Source organism: Amblyomma maculatum, chromosome 3, assembly GCF_055883805.1.
Source record: "Amblyomma maculatum isolate TAMU_Amacu chromosome 3, ASM5588380v1, whole genome shotgun sequence".
NCBI lineage: Eukaryota > Metazoa > Arthropoda > Arachnida > Ixodida > Ixodidae > Amblyomma > Amblyomma maculatum.
Window position 1 is genome coordinate 215651844 of NC_139346.1, and position 25834 is coordinate 215677677.

The 25834-nt window shown below is 47.0% G+C and overlaps 1 protein-coding gene across 4 annotated transcripts in view; it reads right to left on the minus strand.

The window, feature by feature from the left end:
* Nucleotides 1-25834, minus strand: part of LOC146197698 (uncharacterized) — a 448896-nt gene that overhangs the window by 62502 nt on the left and 360560 nt on the right. For all 4 annotated transcript variants that reach the window (XM_084599608.1, XM_084599606.1, XM_084599607.1 and 1 more), the window contains exon 6: nt 3342-3560. In XM_084599608.1, coding sequence (XP_084455734.1) covers nt 3342-3560 — 219 coding nt within the window. The remainder of the gene's footprint in view (nt 1-3341; nt 3561-25834) is intronic.

A 25834-nucleotide genomic window follows, 5' to 3' on the forward strand; every position in this document is an offset into this window, starting at 1 on the left:
CCCGCAGATTTGATGGCTGTATATATGCGAAGGTTGCGAAAACACCTGAGAGAAAGCTAGGGCGAACTACGAGGCGATCAACGCCGCTTTCGAGACGTACTTCTCAACTTTTGATGCCCTCGTGGATAACCTAAATATAAAACTATGGAATATTTTAAAACAAACTGTTTTATCTACGCGAAGCTTTTGTGCCGCCCAGAATGATATCTAAGAAAGCTCGAGACAAACCACGGTTTAACGCTAAGTTACGCGCATTAATTCGAAAGCAGCGCCAATTGTGTCAGAGGTACAAGCAATCTAACTCGTCGGAGTGCTCGGCCTTGCTGGAAAGAATAAAAATTTAAATCATACGAAAATCCTGCATCGCAAAAGAGTTGTATTTTTCGAATCTAGGCGAAAAGCTTGTCAAGGACACCAAAGAATTTTGGAGGTATGTGAAAGATAATGGCAAAGAAAACTACTCTGAACCAGCTTTAAAAAATGGTGCAGAAATCATTCATCACATTGAGGAGAAAGTTGAATATTTTAGCCGTTATTTCTCATCTGTATTTACGCTCATCTAGTTCACGGGAGGTCTCTCTTCCTTTCTCTGTAGAAATTTACCGTATGCTCGAAGTTACTTTCTGCGCTAGTGGAGTCTGTAAATTGTTGAAAGATGTGAACTAGGCCAAGACGTGGTCCTGATGATATTCCAACAAAAATTGTAAGAAATTGCGCGGATACGTTATGCTTTTACTTCGCGTGGTTGTTTGAAAATTTTCTCAATGAAATCGTATTGCCATGTGATTAGAAGTTAGCGCGAGTTGTTCTTATTTATAAGAGTGGTATGGAGAAACTCCGTTCATAACTACAGACCCGTTTTCTTGACTAGTATCCCCTGTAAAATTACGGAGTATGCAATTATGGAGCATTTAACCAAACATAATCTCCTATGTTCCAGCCAACATGGATTCAGGAAAGGTTTATTGCGTGATACACAGTTGGTAGAGTTTACCCACGATTTGGCCTTGGCAATCGATAAGCAGTAGGTTGCTGACTGTGTTTTCCTAGCTTTCCCCTAATCATTCGCTGCAGTTAGCCTCCGCCTTACCAAAATAGAAGCTTATAAGCTTGACAATAATATTATTAAGTGGATTGCCGAATTTTTGAGACTACGAAAACAGGCTGTTGTTCTGAACGGTGTTTTTTTTTCAATTCACACCCGTCCCTTCGGGAGTTCGCCAAGGCTCTGTGATGGGACCCCTGTTGTTTTTGTTACATATTAATGACATTTCGATTGGTATACGGTCTTCACTTAGAATGTTCGCTGATGATTGTGTTGTTAACAAAGTAATTACTGCCAGTTCACAAGTCTTGCAAGATGATTTAGCTAAAATAGCAGGTTGGTGTGCGCGTTAATACATCTCATTAAATATAAATAAAACTGTTCACGTCACCTTGACAAGAAAACGCGCTTGCCATTTGTATAGGTATAAAATTGGTGACAATATCTTAGGCACAAGTAAGGAATTTAAATATCTGGGAGTCTTTTTTACGCCTTATTTACGGTGGAACAGGCACTAGAAAAGGCATTAGAAATAGGGAAGCATCAGTTTTGGGTTTCTTGAGGAGGAATTTTAGTCATTTTCTACGTAACTTAAAAACCCAGCTCTACTTCAGTCATGTTCGATTAATGCTTGAGTATGCGTGTGTTTGTTGGGACCCTGACACAACTGAGCTTACAGGAAAATTAGAAAAAATCCAGAACAGGACAGACAGATTTCAGTAAGATGTGTTGTCGGCCTAGTTGGTGCAGTACTTCAGACATCTTATAGTAGCGCGAAAAAACACACACAAGACAGGGTACAGGACGATCGCCAACTGCCAACTGTTTATTGGAAGGAAAGAGGAACGTATATTTAAACCCTCGGCCACTCAGGTGTTCATAGCCCCAATCGCACTCACCCCACCCGGTATCAAAATTCATCAATGACAATCCTAGGCATGTGTGAATAAACGATACAGATCTTAACAACAGTCAATAGCAGTCAATATCTCGTAGCAAAGGCAGTGTCATGTATACGAAGCAAAAGCAGTCAAAACCTAAAAATTAAACAAGGTAAAAAATGTATATATAAAAATATAAAAAAACGCCACAAATACCAAAGACAGGTCGTCCGAAGCAGGTTACAAACAGTGGACAATGGAATACTCATTTCAGATCATATTATCGAGGAAAGATACCTCACTGCTGTAGAGCACTACAGAAGACTCACTGATACAGTCAGTCCCTCTTATCTTCCTCTTTCCTTCCAATAAACAGTTGGCAGTTAGCGCTCGTCCTGTACCCTGTCTTGTGTGTGTTTTTTCGCGCTACTATAAGATGTCTGAAGAACAGACAGATTTGTTCTTGGAAATTACAGCCGGAAACTTATCATGACAGAAAGCAAACATGAACTTAAATTGTAAGAGCAAGAGGGCAGTAGAAGAAATGCTAGATTAAATTTTTTTCGTAACACATATTTCTCTAAAACAGGCATCAACCGCGAAAAGTATATGCAGACACTAAATTATATATCGAAGCGATGGGACCACGATTTAAAAGTCAGGGACTTTTCCTATAAGGGGGACGTCTTGCTTCACTCTTTACTTGTTAGAGCTGTGCCAGAATGAAACAGTTTGCCATCAATCGCTGTGTATATTCCGATGACCGAAACTTTGTAACATGCATTGAAATAATATGTAAAGTTAGAGTTAACTTCTGTAGCTCTCCTGCTGCAGTACCCTACGGGCGATGCAGCTATCTAATAAATAAATAAATAAAAAAAAAACACCCAGTTACGTACACGCAACGGCTTTAGAAAGTGTCCCAACTAGCTTTCTTCGGGATTGATACTAGCTGCGAAGCTCAGCACAGGGACACAAGATGCGCAACTTTACTATAAGTAAAACGTGACCACGCCATCAGGCGCCAGTAAGGAATAAACGCTTCAAAGTGTGGAAAACAAAACCGAAGCTTGGCGGAAAACATTTATCGGAGTATAAGAAATGCCTCAACCAATGCAGGTTGTGCTCCTAAAGGCTGACGTAGAACACTGCTCATATAGACAGTGTCGGTAGTGTTAATTAGAATGTCACTCAAATGCTCAGAAATTTTAACTAAAATAAAGAGGACAAAGAGGTAAGGCGTGAAAGGCAGATTATTTAGCGTACAGAAGAAAATAACAGGCCACACGGGAGAACATGTGTTTTTCACAAAGCTCGATCTGTTCTCTGGAGTGGCGGTCGCCGAAATCGTCCCTTTCACTTTAAACGATTTTCCTTAATATTACCAAGAACGTTTTTCGGAAGTTGGCGAGTACCTGTTCGAGAAGGTTTCCGCCCAGGTTGATGACGGTGAGGTTTCCGCCCACCCCCTGGAAGGCCATGGCGTCCAGGGTGACGATGCGGTTGCCGAAGAGCGAGAGGCGGAGGAGGGACACCAGGCCGCGGAAGGCCCAGGCGCCCACGTTGCGCAGGCGGTTGTAGCTCAGGTTCAGGGTGACCAGCGACCGCAAAGCCTGCAGGGAATCCGTAGGAACCTGCCAACAAAACAAGCGCGGCGGGGAGTCAAGACACACATTGTTCGGGTAGTTGATGGGCTAAGTACTGCAGAAAGTCTGGGCCAGGCATCAAGAGCTGGGTTAGTTGGCTCTTAAATGCCTGCTTGCAGTGTCTATACTGTAACACTCCCAGGTGCCCGCTCGGTGGTAGTCAAGGAGCCGTCCGATGGCACGACCAGTGCTTACTGAAGTATATTTATAATGTGAGTGCTTCTTAAATCGGGTGTGTGGAGTCATCAGCGTATTTATTTGCGCGCTGTTGGCACGAGGAGAAAACTTGTTTTTAAACCCATAAATGGCTAGCAAAAACTATTTGTTTACGATCATGGCCCTCTTTCTTTTCTTCTTTCCCTTCTCTTGTGAAGACCAGATATTAAACTTTCTGGCCAACCCTTGTGTCTTTTCTAGCAATGAACACATCCGTTTACCTACGTGTCATATGTGCCTGCGACAGTTTACAGAAAGAAATACAGTAGTGATAAGTGTACAAGAGCTTGGATATCAGTAAACATATGGAACGGAAATGCCGCCCGCTACTTTATGACTCCTGATGATGTGCACTTAACGACAGCAAAATTCGCATGCAAGAGCTTTTTTCTGCTTCGGACATTCCAACGAGAGAACGGACATGGGCTGGTTTGCATGATCAAAAAACATGTTAACAACACGCGATAAACTAGCAAGACGCATTCAGTACAGGTGTACGCTCCTATTTACTTGTAACGCACAATAATCACGCGTGAGGTTGCCTAATCAATCTGGTTGGTGCGGGGGGAGGGGACACACAAAAAAGTATGTCCATTTAAACATGCCGAAAGTGAGCTAGTGAATTACAAGCATTCCACGGGCAAATTACATTTTAATCCAAATGCCTTTAAACTGGGTCTTCACATTTTGTACGTATATACATAATTTTTTCTGCAGATTCCCGAAGCCAAAACAAGAAAATAATTTTGTCCAACACTATCAGCAAGGCTTATTTTATTCGACACATATCGTTGTCGTTAAAGATGGTGTCCGCTATTTATATTTGCGCGGAAGTTACGAAGGCGCACCGGCGTCTATGTGCTATTGGCGGTTGTTTGCACAACAAAATCGGCAGTAACTTTTCCATGTGACCGGCTTGCTAATTAACGACATTTCGAGAATAAATGTTTTACCCGCGCCCATCCTGCTTCATTTAGCGAAGGTAAATGGCCACGCCTCTCTCACCTGCAACCGTAGTGTTGAAATGCAGGGGCTCTTTCTGGTCGCTGCTCCCTGGAATTTATGATTGACTAACTTGTACTATGCAAATTAACTCCGGCAATAACAAAAGTAAATAAATCAATAAAAAATAAGTGACGTCGAACCCCCGCGGCACTTCGCCCGAAGGAGAATATTCAAAATCGCTTCTTTCCCGGGCTATTGGAGGGGAGCAAAAAGCAGCACAGAGCTGTTGTCGTTTAACAAGGAGACGTCATTTACCGTACGTTTTCTTTTCTTCCTCATATATCAACCAACTCGATGAATAAATATTACTGAGCACCAATTGCTAAAACCCGCATCCTCGCGCGCAACGCACGAGCAGGAACACATAAAGAAATATGTAAACAAAGAAATACCTCGCACGGTCTCTCACTGAGACTATAGCAGTTTCGCGCGCCATTTCCTGACAAAGGCCTCCATTTTCTATTGGTGGCGCCATTTCCTCCGAGATACGCTTGTGCGTTTTTAAATGTTACAATTCAAGGTACTCAAATCTACCAGGAGCTCTGCTATATTTTCGCATTTTAATTTTTTTTATGCACTCACCGGTTTAAGACGCCGCGAACTACAATTCATTTCCCCCTCATCCTCCGCCGCCAAGACACCCGAAGGTAAACGAAGCGCGGGCTCGTATTACGCCGCTAATCTCATTTATCTGCCTCATTTCGTAACATAGCTCTGTATTTCTTCTACGTCCTACTCGAGGCGCAGTTACTTTTTGCGGAGAGGAGGAGAACCGCTCAAAGGCATCTCCGGTTCATCAATTGCGAAGAGCCAAGCGCGAGACGGAGCCCAGATTGTCCTCGGGGAAACATATCGGCGTGCGTCGCTCGAGGAGCCCCGTATTGCGACACTTGTCACGACGATGTGGCAGTGCGTGCACTATACAGAAGCGGCCATGACGAAGGCTGACGGTGCTGCGAAAGTGTCTGTGTGTGCAGGGTGCATTGTACCTACGCAGCCGTTCATCTAGACTTATCTCTTTTCTCCTTCATCGTCATCTATTTTAATCCCCTTACAAGACGTAGCTCCCATTTTCCCAGTTTTCTTCCCTGCGAGCGTGACGAGGATTCGGCGAGACAGGAAGAAAGAGTACAATAAGCGAAGACTCTGTAGGGCTTCCAGAAGCTTGCTTGCGGACGCTTTTGGCAGGTGCGATTCAGAGCTGCTGCTCTTGCTCCTACTTTTAATACCTTACGTCTCTTGCATTTTTTTTCCTTTGTTCACTCTATTGTAACTGCTTGGTGTCGCTGCACATTCCTTTGGAGCCTCCATGGAATCCTTCTCAGGGCACCTTACGTTAACACGGCCTGTGCGTCGTTTCTTCAGCGCGACTGAGCATGATCCCTCAGTGTCTCCTTGCTCGACGATATGGCTTTCATATTTTCATATACGCAACCCGCCGACTGTCTTCTTGTTTTATGAGTTAGTGCGCATGCTTGCCTTTAGAATATCCCCCCCCCCCCCCCCCCCCCCTGCCTACTCCTCTCGCGAATATGTAGGTGCCTAAGCTCGCCTTTGGTACAAACTCCGTGCTTTCTTTTGCGCGCTAACGAACGACCAGGGGAAGCTGTGCCGAATAGGCGCAACTTCTTGACAATATCGAAAGCTACAAGGAACATTGAAAGAATGAAGCAAGAGGCAGAAAATAGAAATATAGAAAGAAAAAAAGCAAGTAAGCAAGCAGGAAGCTGATGCTTCATGTTCATCGAATTCGCCAGAGAAGGCGAACATGGGAAGAAGAGCGAGGGCTGTAGGCGAAGCAAGGATGCCAGAGAGACGAGTATCGCGACGACTAATAAGTCGAAAGGAGACCGCACACCGAGAGAGGATGTCACCTCGCCTGATACCTTTCGGTCCGCCTCGCTCTCCCCTTTCGCTTCCCACCGGCTTACGCCTCGGTTCGGCGTGCGCTCTTGTTATTAGCGGGCCTGCCGTTGTTTCTGCGTCTCTTATTCCCCACGTTCCCTTCATCCAGCCATGTTTTCTTCTGGATTTTTTTATCGCTCCGCGCGCCCCGAAAACTCATTACTTGCCACCTGCAAGCGAGATCGCGACTTTGCCTGAATCTTTTCTTCTCCTTTTCCGATTCTTTGCAAGAAAGAGAGAGGGAGAAAAGAATACCGGTGACTAGGGAGGCAGAGGAAAAGAGCGAGAGAACTGAAAGCAAAGGAAAAGCCAACCATGTGGCTTATTGTTTTGTGTGCAGGCCGTATGCGCCTAGCAGCCGCTAGCTTCTTCCGTCGATCCCCTCTTTGTCTGTAGGCTCTCCCTTCATCTCTGCGCCGTATTTGCTAAGCGATTTATTAGATCCGCGCCGAGCCGACCTCCATTAGTTCCATTCGCTTTGCGCGTGAAAGCGCGTTGCGAACTTTCGCTATTTATATACTTACAAGCCCCCAGCCACGTTCGACTCGTTTGTGTCTGACACAGTTCGACGAAGGAACGGAGGTGGTTATACTTTGTCGCTATCCCTTCCCTATGAGCGCTGGAGGAAGGGCCGCTATAATGGTCAGACACGGGCCCAACTTTAAGCGTCCACTTCTGCATTCAGACAGTGTAACGATGCCTGTGAAAAATTTCGCTTACTCTTTACAGCAAGAGGTTGTACCAGGGAGCCCATCCAGGCCGGCTTTTCTGGTTCTGACGCAAGACCGTTTGCCTTATCGTTTAGAGCGTATAGCGCCCTCAGTGCGCGCGCGCACACACACACACACGCACACGCACAAGCACACGCACACGCACGCACGCACGCACACAGGAAGGCTCTTGTGTTTCCGTGCCTTTGTTTGGAGCACTTTATCTTCCTGTCCTGCATAGCGCCATTGAGAGGGCGAGTTGGTTAACGCGTCCGGCTGGTTAGAGATAAGAGGGATCCGAGTTAGGTTGCGAGTGGACGAAGATTAATTCTTAAAGGTTAATTGATTTACTGCATTGGCTTTAGATTGTAGTATGAACTCTTTTCTCGTTTGGGTTATGGACTAATGTATTGGATTGTGGACTGTTTGGCTATGGACTATATTCTGGTATGGCTTTTTACGTGATTTGCGTTGGATTGACTTTAAATCTGCCTGACCTGACCGAAAACGCCTGCGTACGCCACATATGAACCAAGAAAAGCCTTGGCCTTAGAAACGCCTGAAATATAACTCGTCATTTAAATCTAACGCACTGAGTGTATTGAACACAGTCTACCTCGTCACTCCCCATCGATTTCCTTCCGCGAAAATAATGCAGCTAGTACACGCCGGTTCATGGAAACTGCACCCTTATGCAGGTGTCCGAAGCTATACCCCCAGCAGGCCACTGACATTCCGGGTGACACCTTTTTCCAGCATGGACTGCTCTGCAGCAGCTATTCTGTCTACCTGGCCCGGGGTTTCTGTCGACGTTGGAGTACGCAGTTCTGCGGCAATGTGCCTACTACTTTTTAGACCCTAACTCATAGAGACGTACGCGACTACAGGCACCGCAGTTATCGTCAGGCCTGTGCTCTTCGCCGTCTTCCCCGGTACAGCTCGCGGAGCTGTTCGTGGTAAGCAATGCTCGGAATCGTTTTTGAACATGCGAGCAAGCACATCGACCACCAGGATTCTGAGTGTGAAGAAAATTACGAGGACGGTCAAGCCTCCCCTTTAGAGTAGGCGCGATAGCACCTTTAATTAACACCGCCTTTTCATTACACGAATTTTCGGCATTGAGAGACATGCTTTCCCAAGATGTTAAACTTCTTTGGCTGGTTTTTGGGTAAAGGAAGTTGCAGTATATGTCTCAGTTCAAGGTGAACACCTACACTTATAATTACCGACATACAATTGGAGGTACGCAAGTCGTTGTTGCGAATACCGATCGCGAGCCTCTATCTTGGCTATATAAGATGAATGCCGAATGGGAAGCAAAATAATATGACACCATCCTGCGCAATGAACGACTGCGCCGCAAATTTGATATGAAATCACGCGGCGACACGGTTTCCTCAATTTTTGGCTACGGCGACGCCCTTTCTAGCGAACGAACCATGTACGCTTTCACGCAAGAGCAATGAAGACGACATGAATGGTAATGCGAAAGACGAGCACTCGTTACGGGCACGCAGTGCCATTCATTCATCCTCTGTGCCCCCATGCTCTGGCCCTGCCCTCGGCGGGTCTGGATTAGGCTAAATGCAATGCGCGTGGAGTGAAGCTATCATGACAGCTATCATCTGGAGAGGCTGCGATCATCTTCTTTCGAAATCCCATCACATCCCACAAACGGATTAGTAGCTATGTGGCTGCCACACTGTCGAAGTTGCAACGCGATCTGCACAGGCTTTGCTCGCAATCACATTATATGGCGGGCGCTTCGAAGAACACTGCGCTCAATGTACAACAAGAAAGATCTCTGCTCAGTAGCTGAGCAGAGTGCAGGGTCTGTTTGTGGATCTCGTTTCCGCTTTACGCCGTTCCTTACATGTCCTTCCTTCCCTGCGAAGAACATCTGAGGCGGTCAAACCGTTCCTTTATATGCCTTTTCTTTTTTATTTTTGCTGCGAAAGTTACACTGTGCTAGGTTTTCTCTGGAGAGGCTGCGATCATCTTCTTTCGAAATCCCATCACATCCCACAAACGGATTAGTAGCTATGTGGCTGCCACACTGTCGAAGTTGCAACGCGATCTGCACAGGCTTTGCTCGCAATCACATTATATGGCGGGCGCTTCGAAGAACACTGCGCTCAATGTACAACAAGAAAGATCTCTGCTCAGTAGCTGAGCAGAGTGCAGGGTCTGTTTGTGGATCTCGTTTCCGCTTTACGCCGTTCCTTACATGTCCTTCCTTCCCTGCGAAGAACATCTGAGGCGGTCAAACCGTTCCTTTATATGCCTTTTCTTTTTTATTTTTGCTGCGAAAGTTACACTGTGCTAGGTTTTCAAGCCGTCGGCGTGGCACCGTGGAAGACGAAGAAGAAAAGAAGGAGAAGAAGAAGAGAAAGAAGGAGAAGAAAAAGAAGAAGGAAAAGAGGAAGAAGAAGAAGAAGAAGAAGAAGAAGAAGAAGAAGAAGAAGATGATGATGAAGACAAATAGCTCGGTAGCTGGTAGAGGCGAAAGACAACAGCGAGGCGCTAGGACAGAGTTCGACGTAGAGACGATGTCATACCACTGAAGCCTCCTACAACCGAATGAGAATGGTCAACGAAGAGAGGCAAGGGGTGCTCATGCGTGAAGTGATTCCCCTATGGCATAAATAAAGCTGAAACTATAGAATAAACTACTATGTGGAAACGCCATGTCTTTACTTTGAAGCCGAACCTAAGCGTAGCCATGCAGATTGCTTTAGCATAACTTCAGGTTTACCCACAAGCTAAACCACAGCTAATTTTTTTCTCCTTCTTAGACGCATCGCCAACAGGAGAACAGGAATGAAAGAGGCTAACTTATCAAGTCTGGTGCATGCTTTTGTGATAAGCAGAACAGCATACGCTTCACAATATCTGCATCTCACTAAATGCGAAAAAGAGAAGATAAAGGGAATCACTAGTATCAAGGAGGCTCTAGGTATTCTCCACCGCACACCCACAGAAAGGCTCATGAAGCTCGGTGTATCAAATACACGGATAAAATAACAGCAAGGTCTCGCAATACGAAAGGCTCAGAAGAACACAAACAGGGAGAAACATACTAAAGGGCCTCAATATATCCTTTGAGGGACAAAGTGGCACGAAAACAGTCATACCAATAGAGATAAGAAATTGCTAAAAATACCCCCCAATTCCCCCCCCCCCCCAAAAAAAAAAAAAAAAAAAACATTCATCGAGAACAGAATAGAAGAATCAAAAGAGCCGAGGCCCTAAAAAAGCGCTACGGTGGTCGCACGGACGTTGTCTACGTCGACGCAGCCGAGTACGAGAGCTGTCCGGCTATGGTGATAGCAGTAGGAAATGAAAGAAAATTTGTTCGAACACGTGTTCAAAGAACCCACATTTTCTTTCGTGCATCCACAATCTTGGGTCATTTAGTCTGTTAATAAGGCGGTACTATTTTCCCTTTTTAATGAGTTTGTTAGGTTGTATTCCTGCTACTGAGCGAAGTGCTGTCTTTAGTTCTGTTCTTGATGCAAAAACTTGTAAAAGGGGCCAGGCTTGACGAGGCAAAGGCCTCGTCAGGCTTTTAGCCTTTAGCCTTGGCCTCCGCTTAGACACTGTCACAGAAACGAATAAGAAAAAAAGAACATATCCCAACTCCCTGCTCACGAGCAGGTGGTACTCAACGCAATACAGACACATGCGAAAGTTGCAGAAACACAGCAGATATGGTTCAGATGATCTGGACATGCCCAAACATACCACAGACACATCAGGAAGATCGAACAGAGGCCTCCTGGGAGTCTATGATGCTCAGCTCGCACCCGAAGACATGAACTTATCAAAGTGACTGAAGATGCCGCCCGAACCCCAGAAGATCGAGCCGCCGTTTAAGCGGATGGGTAACCCCATTCTGATCTGTTGGAAAATAAAGTTTTTTCATTCAATCTTATCTACGCAATGTGCTTGACGCAGACACTTTGTGACTACAAAAACCGGCTAGGTTGCTACCAGGAACCTTCACCTTAGGGGCTATAGCACTCTAGAAAGATAAAGAGAGTGATAAAATCTATTTAACTAATCAAATAAAACTAACTTTAGTTTCAAGGCTAGGCTGAGCAGCAGACAGATTTAGACAGATTGGCACTATGCGTACCAAAGCAGTTATGGCGATTTTAAGACCGCTTCATCGAGTTTGCAGTGACGTCATTCACATGAGGCCTGCGTTGAACATGCAGTTTACCTAACACGAGAGAACGCAGGATGTAAGATGGAGTCCAAAGACAGACTCCACCCGCACAACTAATGAATCGCGGGTAGAGAAAGTTCCGCAATTGGAAATATAAATGAACAGATCCATCCGGGCAAAAGTTTTTGATTGGAAGTTATTAAATAAAAAAGGGGGGGGGGGGAGGGGCAGCTACTAACGCGACCCACAGCCGATGAAGCGGCACCAGGGAGACCCCACGTATATCACCTGGGAAGTAGCGGAAGGGATGGGTTGTAAGGCCCCCCCCAAGGTATACTGCGCACACAAAAAACAAGGACGAGAAAGGTACACAACAAGCGCAGACTAGCGACTGAAATTCATATGGAAGGAAACACATCTATGCCTTCAAGCGTCATATCTAGACCCATGCGCAGTTCAGAAATGTGCCGTCTTTTTCATAAAGGTTGATTGAACGGTCACTTACACAATCATCTCCACGCTTACCAATGAAAAACGCCTCGGCAAGTTCGCGTGCGACCTGGTCTCATAGAAAGCTGGTGTTCCCTTAAGTGGTCATTTAAACATCTGCCCGTCTGACCGATGTACGCCCTTCCACAGGCTAGGGGAACCTCGTAGACAACGCCCGTCCGACAACTAGCATATGGGTTGGCATGACGGGTCACGCAGTCTTGCGTAGTTTTCTCTTCGGACATAATAAGCGGGCATAACGAGGCCAATTTGCACGGTGCAGAAAGCACCGCCGGCACGTCGTATCTTTTCGCCACATTCTTCAAGTTGTGGGAAAAGCTGTGGAGGTAGGGCAGCACCGCAGGCCTTCTTTTCTCTGACCTGCCACCCTCCTGGCACGGTGGAATGTGGGCAGCGTAGGATTTTGACTGACAGACATTCGAGTCGAGCTCTCATATGGGCTTCCGTAGAGGGCGAGCACACGCTCTTAGCCGAATATGCGGCCCTCAGCCCTTGGATCATTCCACCACCGCAATCCGGCGTCTGAGACAGGTTTCCTACATGAAGCCGGTTTTGAGGTTACCCCCCCCCCCCCCCCCCCCCCCCCCCCCCCCCCCCCAAGCGCTGTTATACCACCCTGACTCTAGTTTAAGTCCGGAGAGGAAGATTTCGCAGCGTTCATACCTACGTCAAGGGGTATTCGGCAAGTGACCAGACTTTGACGGAAATAAATAAGAGTTACAGGAACGTGGACAGGAATGCACAACTGAATATAAAACTGAATATATGTATTGGAAAACGCACAACTGAATATAAAAAAAAAATTACAGCTGGTCGATGTGCCGATCTGACGGAAAGGTACAGAAAAGAGGAGGACAGGACAAGGCTGGACTATCAACTGAATGTTTATTGATCAGAAGAAAACAACGAAGACTCCTTTCGAAAAGCTCGCGCACAAGCCAACCGGTGGAATGGCAGGAAAATTGGGAAGAAGATGAAGAAGAAAATTCAAAGCCAATTCAAAGTCAAGGCCTAAGTAACGACTTTTCTAATAGTTCAAATTCCTTACAATGAAGGCTAACCGACGCCTTAGCCACACACTTGTCCTCGGCTTTAGCAATGTAAAATGCTTCAACCAACTCTCTGCAGAGTTGATTACCATTGCTGTAAACTACACCCGTATTATTGAAGTCAGGCGCACAAAGGGAGGGGTCATGCTCCGACTTACACTCTCGGGATTGCACATGTAGCGCAAGATTAGAACGTGCCTTCCCTCCCAGATTATTAGAGTGCTCCGTCAGGCGCACGTTTAGACATCTGCCTGTCTGCCCGTAGTAGCAGCGGCCACAATTCAGCGGAACGCGGTAGACCACATTCTTTCTGCAGGTGGTGAACTTTTTCTTATGTGACACTGCACAACGAAAACTATCACGAGGTACACTGTTGAGCCCCTTTCTAACTCTAGCGCACAAGCCTCCTATCTTGTTTCTCGCTGTAAATACAACGTCAACGTCGTACCTTGCCGCCAGTTTCTTAAGTCGGTGAGAAACGCCGTGGAGGTAAGGTATGGCAGCCACCTTCTTTCGCCGCGTCGCCACACCAACATCACCCTGCACCGTTTTACTCTTCCTCGATCGTGTTAAAACACGTTCTGACAGGCGAGCGAGATGGACAGTTGGAATTAGAGTGCGCCTGACGGAGCACTCTAATTCTCTGGGAGAAAGGCGAGTTCTAATCTTGCGCTACATCTGCAATCCCGAGAGTGTAAGTCGGAGCATGACCCGTCCCTTTGTGCGGAAAGGTACAGCCTTATTTTCTCTGTGTTTTGCATGACTCGACATTTACACACATTTCCTTACATTCACCTTTCATCTTCCTTGCAAAAACTATTTCTCCGCACTCTGTATTGCCGCCTATATCTTTTAAGTCAAAAGGTTAAAAGAAGCAATGTTCTATTGCAGGAATTTTAAATATACTTTTATACACTTGATTTTCCTCCAAGAGCAGCATCTCCAATATGTCGCTGACGCACTCTCCTATTGATTTGCTGCTCGGCTCGTCAGGCTGACCGCACGTCCTCAGAGATTTGTACGCCATTCACCGAAGTCTAAACACCGCAAAGCACCGCTAAACCTTCAAGGGACGCTCGCCCGCACAGTGACATTCGGCGCTCTTGTATCCTCATTCCTCTTCTCCGCTCCCATCACTCGTCAACCTCAGACTTCCACCGTATTCACCATCCGGGTTGTTTCCGTGGCATTTCTGCACCCACTTGAGAACCTCCTCCGTGCACGGCAGGCTGCCCCTCGGTTCTTCCCTTGGCAGCTACCTTCCGCTTTTGAGGACTCTTCCTTACCTCCCCTAAAATGAGAGATATCTCATATATTCAGTTTGTCACCTGATGATCATGACAGGTGGTTCTCGGAGGCGTCTGAAAACACCGCAGACAGACGATTGTCGGCGTTGTGAAAGAAAAATACCGAGAATACCGCTGGCAGGTGACAGTGGGCAGGTGTAGGTGAAAACATCCCAGGACGAAAAGGCCCCTGAGGAATCGTTCCTTAGGGAAAAAAACTTCCCCGAGCCGAAAATTGGTCGCGAAAATAACTTGTTGCGGAACGCCCATGGCAAAAAAAAAAAAAAAAAAAAAAAACGAAAGAAAACAATGTGTGGTTCTCAGCTCCCCAGCTTTTTAGGCACTCATTGAGACAGGTATCATCGGCTGTCTAATATCATATTTAAGGAATCTATAGTCGGCTGGTCAAAGTGTTTTCGGGAACAGTCCACGGCAGAAGGCTTCACTGAAACCCCTTGGCAGTTTCTCTGGTGATGGGCGCCAGTCCTTTCGATGCCAACGGTGTACAATCCTTACCGCACTTACGGTGGTGATGGAAATTTTTACTAGGGTAGGCAAACCCAGCCTTAATCGGTCGTTGACCATAGCCACTCTGAAGCACTGTTAGCCTCCGGCCCACCGAAGCCGGTGGTCAGCGCACCCTTTATCTCGCAAAAAAAAAAAAAAACGAAGATGAGGGCGCTGCTGATGGGACAACTGTTGGAGTGCCAGAACACACCAGGACAGTGCAGCACAAGTCACGTGATAAAACACAACACTACCAAACACTTCGACCAGTGATGTCCTTGAAGCACAAAATAATCCAGAGAGGAACTTCCTATCGACCAATATTTTCCTGCTGCCATCATTTTGTTTTTATCAACACTTCGCATAAGAGTGATGTTTGGCCACTTAGAATCCGACGATTGAGAGCGCTGTAGCATACAATACTGCAGCACGCCACAGGAAAACGCAATCTGCGCCTTAAAGGGCCACTGTCCAGGGAAGGCCCTTTTAAGAAAAGGAGCCCAGTGTTTCGATCAGGTACCGGAGATAGTCTGTGCAAAATTCTACAGCGACACGCGCGCCGCAAAGCATCGAAAATACAATTCAAAGCTCCCTCATGCTCTCCTTTCAGAAGCCAGCTTCACCGTTTCCTGCGCTGGCCCGACGGGCCCCGATAATGACGTACGTACCGCGAACGACGTCCATTGGTCCGTCTCGCTGACTGACGGGAGAAGGATGGGTGTCTACCGCTCGCAGCGCGCTTTTCCCTCGCCACGGCCAGACTGAATCCAGCGGCGCGCGCTCCCTCGACCGTTTTTTTTTTTTTCGCGCTCGCGGAGAGCCACGCCCCACCTCCCGCCAAACGCGGATGAGGAAGGGGAATTTGTATTGCGGAGGCTAGACGACCTCGGGCAGGAGAGTGAAAAACCTTTGCGAGGGAACGGAAGGAGAGAGGCAGGATAGAATCGGGTGATTGCGGTGGCTGTAACTGCGTTATTAGTTACTCTTTTCAAAAACATTTTGCGGCCTTGCGTTCCAGGGGCGAAGTCTCACAGTCACCGGGGAAGAAAATATTTTCGACCGGAGGGTGGACAGTGGGCCTTTAAGTGCATGAACAGCCACACCAGATGGAATTGAAAAAACAAAAACAAAAAAACATGGGAACAAAATACAAATAAGGTTCAAGCTTAACCCATCAAGGAAGGAAGGAAAGTAAAAATAAAATCAGTAAAAGCCGGTGATGGCAAAAGCGATTCGCCTCTCATAAGCCGGGCATCAGGCTTGGAGAAGTTTGACGTCACAGCACGTTTCATTGCACTCGCTTGGGGTGATCTTTCCTACTTCGCAAATGGGGGCTTTTCTTCCAAGGACGTTTTTTCCGGGCTCTATTATCCGGGGACGTTTACTCCGGGGCCATTTTGCCGCGGACTTTTTTACCGGAGCACGGTAGGGGGCAGGTGACAAGGCAATGCATTGATTGGTCGGCGGGCTGGGACGTCACACGACCACATGATATAAACTATTTGACAGGAGCTTTACGGATGGCGCGATGGCAGTCGAACCGGCGGTGCTCGGATCTCGTGTCAGACATGCTTCTCTAGGCCACATAGGCACGTTCGTACGGCTTCATTAAAGGGGCCGGTGCTTTATATCTAGGTCGTATTATCTTTCACATAATAGGGCAGATTATGACTGTATACTAATGAGTACGTTAAAGATAAAAGAGCAACAATTAAGAGAATAATGATTAGGCGAGTAGCAAAGGACATGCACCTGCACGTGGGTTCAAAGGGTAGGCGTAGAAGGGAGCAATTAGCCTGCGGCGTTACATCCTTAAAGCGGATCTTAAGGGTTTCAAAAAATTTACCCGACAGAGGCCACTATGCTAACGAATAAGAAATTATACGGACAAAACGAAGCACTAACGAAAGAGCGAGAAAAAGAAGTGTCCGACAAACCAGAGAGAAAGCAACTATAAGAATAATCAAATACATAAGAAAAATGAGACGAGCAAAGAAACAGAAAGGTAAAGGAGAATATATATATGGGTGGACAAAGGAACGAAGGAAGAAAAAGAAAAGAAACAAGTAAAACGAAATGAAGAAAGGAATGAAAGGCGAAGAAAGAAAGCAACAGAAAAGGAAATGTAGAAAGGGAAAAAAAGAAATCCAATAAACAAAGGAAGAGAAAGGAATAAATAATAAAGAGGAAATGAAAGAAAGAAAGCCGCTCTTATGCAGATTACTGGTCGAGAGGAAGATCGGGTAAAGGCTCTTTGAACAACTAAACGGCTGCTGAAAAATTAGTAAAAAAAGGTGGAATTGCCAATGATTAAGGGAAGCCACTGTGACAATACTACGTAAAAAATAGTAGAGGGCGCTTAAGCTTTGCCTTTAAGAGTTCAACGCGAAAGATTTATCAAGCCGCGTTCGCTGTCCTTAAACCCGAATGCTTTGAGACGATGGATGGATGTATCAGGCTTCGAATCGGGTGGCGGTTCGCGCCATTTGTTGCGGTAGCGCCGTATGATTGAAGGAATTTTCCAGTGCGCGTCGCATCACAGGTAAGCAAAGCGGCAACGTTCTTTGCTACTCGCTTAACTATTACTTCGGTAATTGGTTTCTTTCTAATGAAGCACCCAAAATTAGCAGAAAGTCTTAAGGCAATGCATACTTCAGGTTAACCTTCATTCAAAGAGAAGCAATGCTGCTCTATGGCGCATGCGCGCCTCGCACTGCGAAAGAACCGAGTTCGGCTCCATGCGTATCCGCAATTCTTTTATTGTTTCTTTGCTTACCTCTGGTTTTCGCGTTACAACCTCAACGCCGACATCGGCTTTTCTGCGACGCGAGATCCTTAACGCTATCGCGTAAAAAATACAGAAAAATTGTAACAGACATGCGCTGTTTAAGGTCTCCATTAGTCCAAAAAACTGATCATCCACGGCGTACATTGCTGGTGCATACCACGACACTTGGGTTTTCTGGCAGACTACGTGAAACGCAGGCAGGATTGACACTAAGCGCTCACAGTGTGTTATCGATAGCGATCTCACTCATCATCTTTTTTTTAAGGTGTTAGCCTTTAAGCGGAGCCTAGTGGATCGAAATCACCGGCACAGAGTTCGCCTGCTCACGTGGTCGATGGCCTTCGCGGCTCCTAATGGGAGCGGCGCGCGCATGGAAGCTTTCACAGATATTGTTACGGGCCGGCAAGCCGATAAAAACAGAAAAGCAGAGAACACACAGAGAGAAGATGGTCGGTCACTGAGAGATGATTTAATAAATCGCGGCGGGCCTAGCGCGAGCGCTCCTGCCCGCGCCAGTGGCCGCTTCTTCCTCGTCCGTAACAAGTACCCTGGCAGCTTGAAATTTGGTTGATTGAATTTTGCTTTTTCATATGCTTGCAACAGCATCGCTTCATTTTCTCCTCTTCTTGTTTTCTTTCCCTTTTGCCAACCTTGCTGTCTTGTCCCTCTTTTTCTATCAGCCCCTGCATTCCTCAATATCCCCCCCCCCCCCCCCCCCCTCTCCTACTTCTCTTTCATGGACTAAGTCACACTGTGATCCGTCACGTGGATGAGGCCTTTTCATGACCGCTAAATAAGCGGCCAGCAAAGAGTGATAAGACTACTGTGAAAGGCAGCCATGAAGGGAAAAAGGAAAGTAAAAAATGAAGAAACCCTGTCAACAGGCAGAGAGGTAGAAATAAGAAAAAAAGGCGAAAATACGTTACGGCCTTGTAACAAACAGTCGGCGTGAGCGAGCGGGTGAGCGGTGGCTGTTTTTCGCTAACGCTTCCTACGCCTCTGCTCCACCGTTTACCTCCTGGTAAAGAGTTCGTCAGCCAGCTCGGAAAGCTGAAGGTTCGCCCCTCCATGCATTGCCGCCGGCGCTGCTCGCATCTACCGCTGCACCTCTTAATGCGGTGCCGATCGACTTCTAACTTGGAGACGAAAACAACGTGGCCCTGCCTCTGTACGCCAACGTGAAGCTTCCAAAGCTCGTTGCCCGGTCATCCATCGTATCACTTCTACGTAGCAATTGCTGAGAAATCTACACGGACTGGTTTTGCGGTTTGCCATTTTATTTCTCCTGCCGCCCGCAAACCACACCTTGGCTGTGCTTCCTCCGGCCAAGCATTTTTGTTTCTGATTTGCAGCCACCTACATGGGTGATAAAAAGATTGAGACAAAGGTAGGGGTGGGGCGGCCAAGCTCGACGGCAGTAAACATCTTGCGGCCCTGGCGTCAGCGACATCCCCATGAGCCTGATATAGCAGATATAGCGATACGCGAAAGTGACCTATCTATCGGGGACAGTGTCCCTCAGTCGTTCTGCCTCTACGCCCCCTACTGTATTATAGCGTAAGCATTGTATGACTACGTAGGCAGGTTTCGCATGACCTTGTTGGAGCTGTGAAAGAGGAACTACTTGGTATGCCGGAAAAAGAATGGTACCATCGGATAGAGCTTCAGAGAGAAGTGTCCAAGTGACAGAATTGTTGATGTGGGTTAATTAGGTAATTATTAGAGCCAATTAAGTGTGTAATTGGGAGTAAAGATGGCCGCCAGCCAACTTCCGGTTTTGGATTTCAGCTTCCGGCCACGTGTCTCAGTGAACGTGAAGTGTGGAAAGTGCTATCTTGACGTCATGTGACGTCATAGGGTGTGACGTTGGCGAGTCACTGCAAACGCTTTCCGAGAAGACTGGAATAAAAAAACATATTCCGAGAACACTGGAGAATCTGCACTGGAGAAATGCGGAAGCCTGAGCGTTGCTGTGTTGGCAACACCCGACAATTGTCAAAGTGGCGTGCCACTGCAAAAGTGGAATGTCTCTGCAAAAGTCGTAGAAAGGACAGCAACGCTCAAGCTTACGCGTTTCTCCAGTGTAGATTCTGCAGTGATCTCGGAAAATGTTTTTTCTTCCTTTTGTATCTGCCAATCTCCGCTTTCATCTTTCTTTCCTGGGAGACTCGATCGCTTGTCTTGGACAAACTTCAGGCTCGTCGTCCGCTCCATATTGTCACATTAGGCGGTGCATACGCATAAGGAAAGAAGAAGAATACTCTCGTTAGTTTGAGAGAAGACGACGTTCAACAGCGTCGGCTGGTGACTGCAGAAAACGTCTGTTTGAAAGCCTTGTCTTCCGTGTCCGCCCTCTGCTACAAGCTGAACTACCCCGTAACACCTTGGTGGAGGTGCTGGGCTCGTGCTCTAAACGACTCGTGCTTTAAAATAAACAAACAAACAAAACAAGACAGAAAAAAAAAAGAGAGACAGGAACGTTCGAGTTTTTATCACTCCTGCCCCTAACTATTGCCAGTGCTTCTGAACTCACGTGATTTTATCGCTGACACAAGTGCCATAGGGCATTAATGGCTCTAAGTCCTCACTATTTCGCTCCTAGCTTGGCGTTTTAATCTCATCACCTAGGCCAAGGCTGCTGCTCAAAATTAGAATGTTCACCATGAAGAAACTAAGGGTTTTCTCTACGGACAGCCGACGAAACGATATAACAAGCTGAAAAAAACTTTGAGAGCACTGCTGCATTGGCGAAATGCGAAGGCATGTGCGTAGGCTGCCCTTTAGCAGCGTCTAGTCGTCTTTGGTGCCTCTTCAACGCCTTTCAGCGTCTTGACTCACCGTGTCAAGGCTCAGCACATTTGAGCCTCATGACTGCTCTTTGGAGAGTATGGCGGCTAGACACTAGTCACGATAAATGACTCACACAAGTCATGGACTCAGTCATGCACATTAGATCTTCGATCTGACTGATTCATGACAAGTGACTAGACTGTCTTAAGACAAAACTATAATGACTCACATTACACGACTAGGCACGACATGACATTTGTACTCCATTTGTAATTAGATATACATTCATGACTATCAGTCTCATCTTAAATGTGACGTCATATTGCACGCTGCATTTTGCTTGCATATTTTGTTTTCATGTTTCGCTTCAACGTTTTGTTTCCGCATTTTGCGGACACGTTTTCGAAAACAAAGCCAAGCAAAGCTCTTGCTTCAAAATAACCGCGCTCGAATCACGCCGCAACTTCCGCGCAGCATTGGCGGTGCTGGGAATGCTTGCCGCACTCGCATGGCCCCATGTCGGAGTAGACGAGACGAATTTGAGCACGGTGAGAATGCTATCCGCTGCGTATCAATATCGAGGAACGGCAGGCGAGGAAGACCTCGCAGCAGCGACAGCGGCGCCGACAACAACGCTTAAAGGCGGATGTAACGGTGGGCCCGTGGTAACGTTGTAGACACTGTCAAGCATCAGCCACCGGTATAGCAGCGGTTCCCTGTGTGTATACATAGCACAAAGACGCCTGTCGGCACTGAGGTATTCGCGCGGTGCAAGGTGAACGGCACCGATGAAAGCTGTTGAAGTCAGGGGCATAGAAGGGTCTAACGACTGGCGAGACAAAGTTGGAACGGCCAGGCCTGTGCATGATTGTCACGCGCTCGGTAATCACCGGAGGTCATCACCGAGACATGACAAAGGAGGGGGGTGGTCGTTCGATGCCCGGCGTAGCCGGTAAGCAAACGTGGAGAATGAGACGAAGACGCGTTGACTTGAAACAACAATAAGAAGAGGTTTATAGGCTCAGAACGAGGAATACACAAAACATTTAGAGGGCAGCAATTAACATTCTAAAAGGCAACGACATGAGTGAAGGAACAATCTAATTAAATAGTTCGAATTACGTATACTTTCGCGCTTTTCCGGGATGGAAGTAACAATTCAAGTAACAGTAAGGGAAATAAAGTTCAGAGCAGTTTCGAACATACAATTGACCGGGGAGCGCGGCGGCAGTCCATCACTGAGACGACGCAGACGGGCGGCACTCGAAGGCGACGGTCCTTCCGGTGCGGCTTGCGGCCTGAGGATGCGGTGCCGGCGGCGGCGCTGTTGTAAATATTGTATAGTTGTGTACATAACCCTTTAGCTCCCATCAAGTGTCGTCGTCTTCCATTATCATCGTCGCTGCTAACAACTTTTCGGGAAGAACCACACCAGACGTAAAATTCATTGCGGGCCTGCAAGTTTCGTTACTGCCGATAAGATTCTTGCTAGGAGGGCTGCGGGGGGCAAGACCGTAGGAAGCGTTTGCCCAAAGCAGCCGCACCACTCAGCAGTCTCACGCCGATAGTTCAACAAGGTGGTTGCCTATACTTGGGGCAATTTTCGAAAATGGTGGTGTTTTGGAGCTTTAAGGAAGGCCCTCTTTGGGCCTCGTCTTCTCTGGAATATTCCTCCTCATTTTAAAGTGTGTTGCAGTACGCATGTACGCACAAAGACGCAGTGGCCAAGTTTTTTTTGCCGAAACTGATGTTGATGAAGAATGTGACGCACACACGCCAAATGACCCTGCTACTATTCCCTCCCCATAGTGATAATAAATGAAAATGCGCTCTTCAACTGACCACTTTGCTAACTTGGAGCAGGGCTGATGTCTAAGTGTCGCAGCGAATGACCTTAGGCGTTTTCGAATGTTAATTAAGCGGTCTAAATGCTTTGCCGGGACTATGCAGCTAGGTGCGAACCTCCGAAAAGGGACAGTGGCTGTGCAAGAGTGTCATCGCTTCTCATAACATGCCATAAAAGTTGTGAGCGACAGGCACACTTAATGTCTCATTCAGCTGCTTCCGAAAAGTTGTTTGCTTCAGAACTTTTCGCTACTTTGTTTCTGCCTCATCCTCCTGTTTCCCGGGAGCTTCTTATCGTTGACCTCTGTATGAAATCCTAATTTGCTCGCAGGGTGTCCGCTGTCCCTTATTTAGCGCCTCCCGTAGGCAAACGAGACTGTTCTATTCGCTCCCTTTTCCTAACCACAGCGATGGTCATTGGCTCTGACGCTCGGCTGCCCGGCCTCAAGTTCGTGGAGCCAGTCCCTACCGCATTTCGATGCACCGTAGCGCCGTGCGAGAGCGATGCATGGTCTGCTTTATGCAAAGCCCCGCTATAAGTGGACTGCAAAGATGCACGCAGGGAAATTTGCGCGAGAACGTGCCACTGCGGTTGTGAACATAGTGGTGGGACACACCCATGTTCGTACACCTTGCTTGCTTGCTTGTTGGAGTCATTAGCATTTTGGTGACTGCTTGAGCAGCAGACAGAGCTTATAATATAGCGCTGAAAAGTCCAGAAAGAACGAAAGCGCGTGGTGAGCACGCATGCTAAATGTTCATCTATCCTCATCTCGAAAGCCGTTGGCCTTCACTAATGAAGCTTAAAAGCGATTAGGGTGCGTGGCATATCGGTTTTTAAGTTTCATAGTTAAGCGCAGTGAAAATTAACCATGTACACCGACCCGTGGTCGCAGAAAACCACACAGTCGCACACGCTACACCCCGACTCCACTGGGCCCCAGTGCCGAGTGCCCCGGCCTCTTCATTACCTTGCCGCCAGGTTGGCGGAGGCCAAATTGCTGCCTCGCTTCTCTTTGTTGGGGCTGCGTTCCAGTTCGTCGATAAGGTTTGTTTAGTCTGAGTCCACAGTGCTGCTTTCGACTCGCTCCTAATGGCTGTCTTTTCTTGCCCCCTCCTCCCCTCGGTTCCAAACCTTTTTTTTCTCCAGCTGATGGTTACGCTTCCACACAAGCAGCAGAGTCAGGTTGAGTGAGATGTGGGGATGGCGGGCAAGGGAGGCTTGCGGTGTCTCGCTGGGGAGCTTTCTAAAAGCGCCGCTCGCGGGGAGCGAACAAAGAGAGAATAAAAACAAAGGTTCACTGTGCGTAGCCCAGGTCGAAATGAAGGGAGCATTTCGCCAGCAGGGGCAGCAGTTCTCGGCGTTCTGGGTAATCAAATAAAGTCTCCTCCGCGAGAGCCAATGAGCCGAAACCGCCCTTTTTTCTCCTATGTGCGCGCATTTTTAGACGCGCCGTTCTGGTTGTTTTCAAGGCTCGACGTTTCTCAATTCCCCCACAGCGGAGCTTTCTTTTCTCCCGTTCTTCTTCTTGGCCCTTATGCTTATTTCCGCTGCTTTGTCTCGGTCAGTCTAGACGTTTGCTTCTTTCTCTTGGCTCATCGTGTCGTTCTAGGAGGTCTCTTTATTGACCTTGCCAAGACACTCCATCTTAATTCTTTCGCTAGGCTTTCTTTTTTCTCCTCCACCTCCTCTATTCGGTCAGTTTACTCTGAGGTCTCACTCGCAGGTGCGCTCAACCGACCGCGCTGGTCATTCTGGGATATGGCCGTGGTCGGAAAGCCGTTCAAAGGCTCACAGATCTAAACTTGACCGTAAATTTTGCCCACCAGCTCACTGGTAAGAAGTTTGTGTATTGACTTCAATTCTAACTTTAGACAAAAAGTGGAAACTGCGGTTGACACTCCAACTGCGTGCCGCGATGATTTAAGGTAGCATAGAAACATTTACTAGGAACGGCCGCTTTAAAAAGCGTTTCTCTAACACGCAGGTGAAAAACTCATCAGTTTAAGACATATTGGCGTTCAAATTAAATCCTTTGTAACTCAAGTGTCTGCGACAAAATTCATAATAGATAGCGAATGTCTCACTTGCGAGTAACTAAACGCGTTCTGACTCTTTACAATATCTCAAAAAAGGACTTTGATTTCTTTTGCGCTGATGCGACTCACGAAATGATTTTGCATTTAGAAAAAGAACGAACGGTATCTACTGCTTGAACCGCCGTTCTCGTCCGTTCGCGTGCGTGATAATACATGATGCGACAACGTTTAAACTATTCCCGATATGTGCGACGACGTATTTCTACAACACCGCCATTTTTCCCGTACACTTAGCCACCTTACCCTCTCGAACGGTCCCTGTTTTACCTCCGTCACTCTGTGCGATGTATGAAATCGTTGTGGCAGGGGTCGGAACTCACAAGATGCATTTGGTAACCGGCCTGTATATAATCTGCGAGGTATATAAGCAAGATCCGGTGGCGCTGCTGTAGGACAGCTGGTTACGACTAGGGATAGTTTCTCAGCTTTATCTAGATGGAGAAGTGTCTATGAAGTAGCTGATCGACCGTGTAAATGCGCCGAAATTCTGGGACGATGTAGTTTAGAACTCGGCTTGGCTATTGTTGGGAGTAAAATGTGGATTCAGCCGCACAATGCGACTCTTCATGAACGAATGTTTGAAAGTTTCCCCACCAGCCAGAAATCAAATTTTCACCTGCGTAATATTTATCGAACAACGGTAAATGCAATATTAAAGCAAATCGATCTATTGCGAGGCAGAATTTATCTTTCAGGCCGATAATAGTTAAGCCAAACATGAAATTTCTTCATCCCTTCATTCGCGTGCTGAAAGAACTGCTCTTTATGAGAATCGCACAAATGGTGGAGGCAATTTTTCATCTAGGTAATTTTGAAAAACGTGCTGCCTGGGGTAACAATTATAGGTTACGCAACACAGAAATGTGTGTAAACAGTTTTCGAAACACGTTTTTAATTTTACATCGCATTTATGACACTCTCCTTCCGAATTCGGAAAGTCTGTCTGTGGACGGGATTAAAAAAAAAAAAAGAAAAGAAACCGAGTCATCTGGAGGTTCGAATATCATTAAAACAAGATTCAAGAGCGTAAGCCATATGCCGTAGCCGCAGTCGTTGCTGCCGCTTCGATCTTGTCTCGCTTCCACGCTCTGCACGCTTCTCGGCAGTAGTCTGGATTGTCTTTGTTCGATGGTCTCGGCAGCCTGTCCCTCATTTTAGAGCGCAGCTCGTTGGCGCCCGTTCCTGGGTTTCGCGTAGTCGTCGCCGTCCTCGTTGTCCCTCGTAACTATCTCCGCAGCTGGAGCAGCCCGCTCCAGATGACCTTGAGGTTTGGCACAGATGTGGAGTTTACGTTCCACAATTCTGCGACACATGGGTGCGAGATTCATCAAAGGATGCCCAGCTGAGGGCATAGAGCGGAAGCGCAGCCCATAAAACATA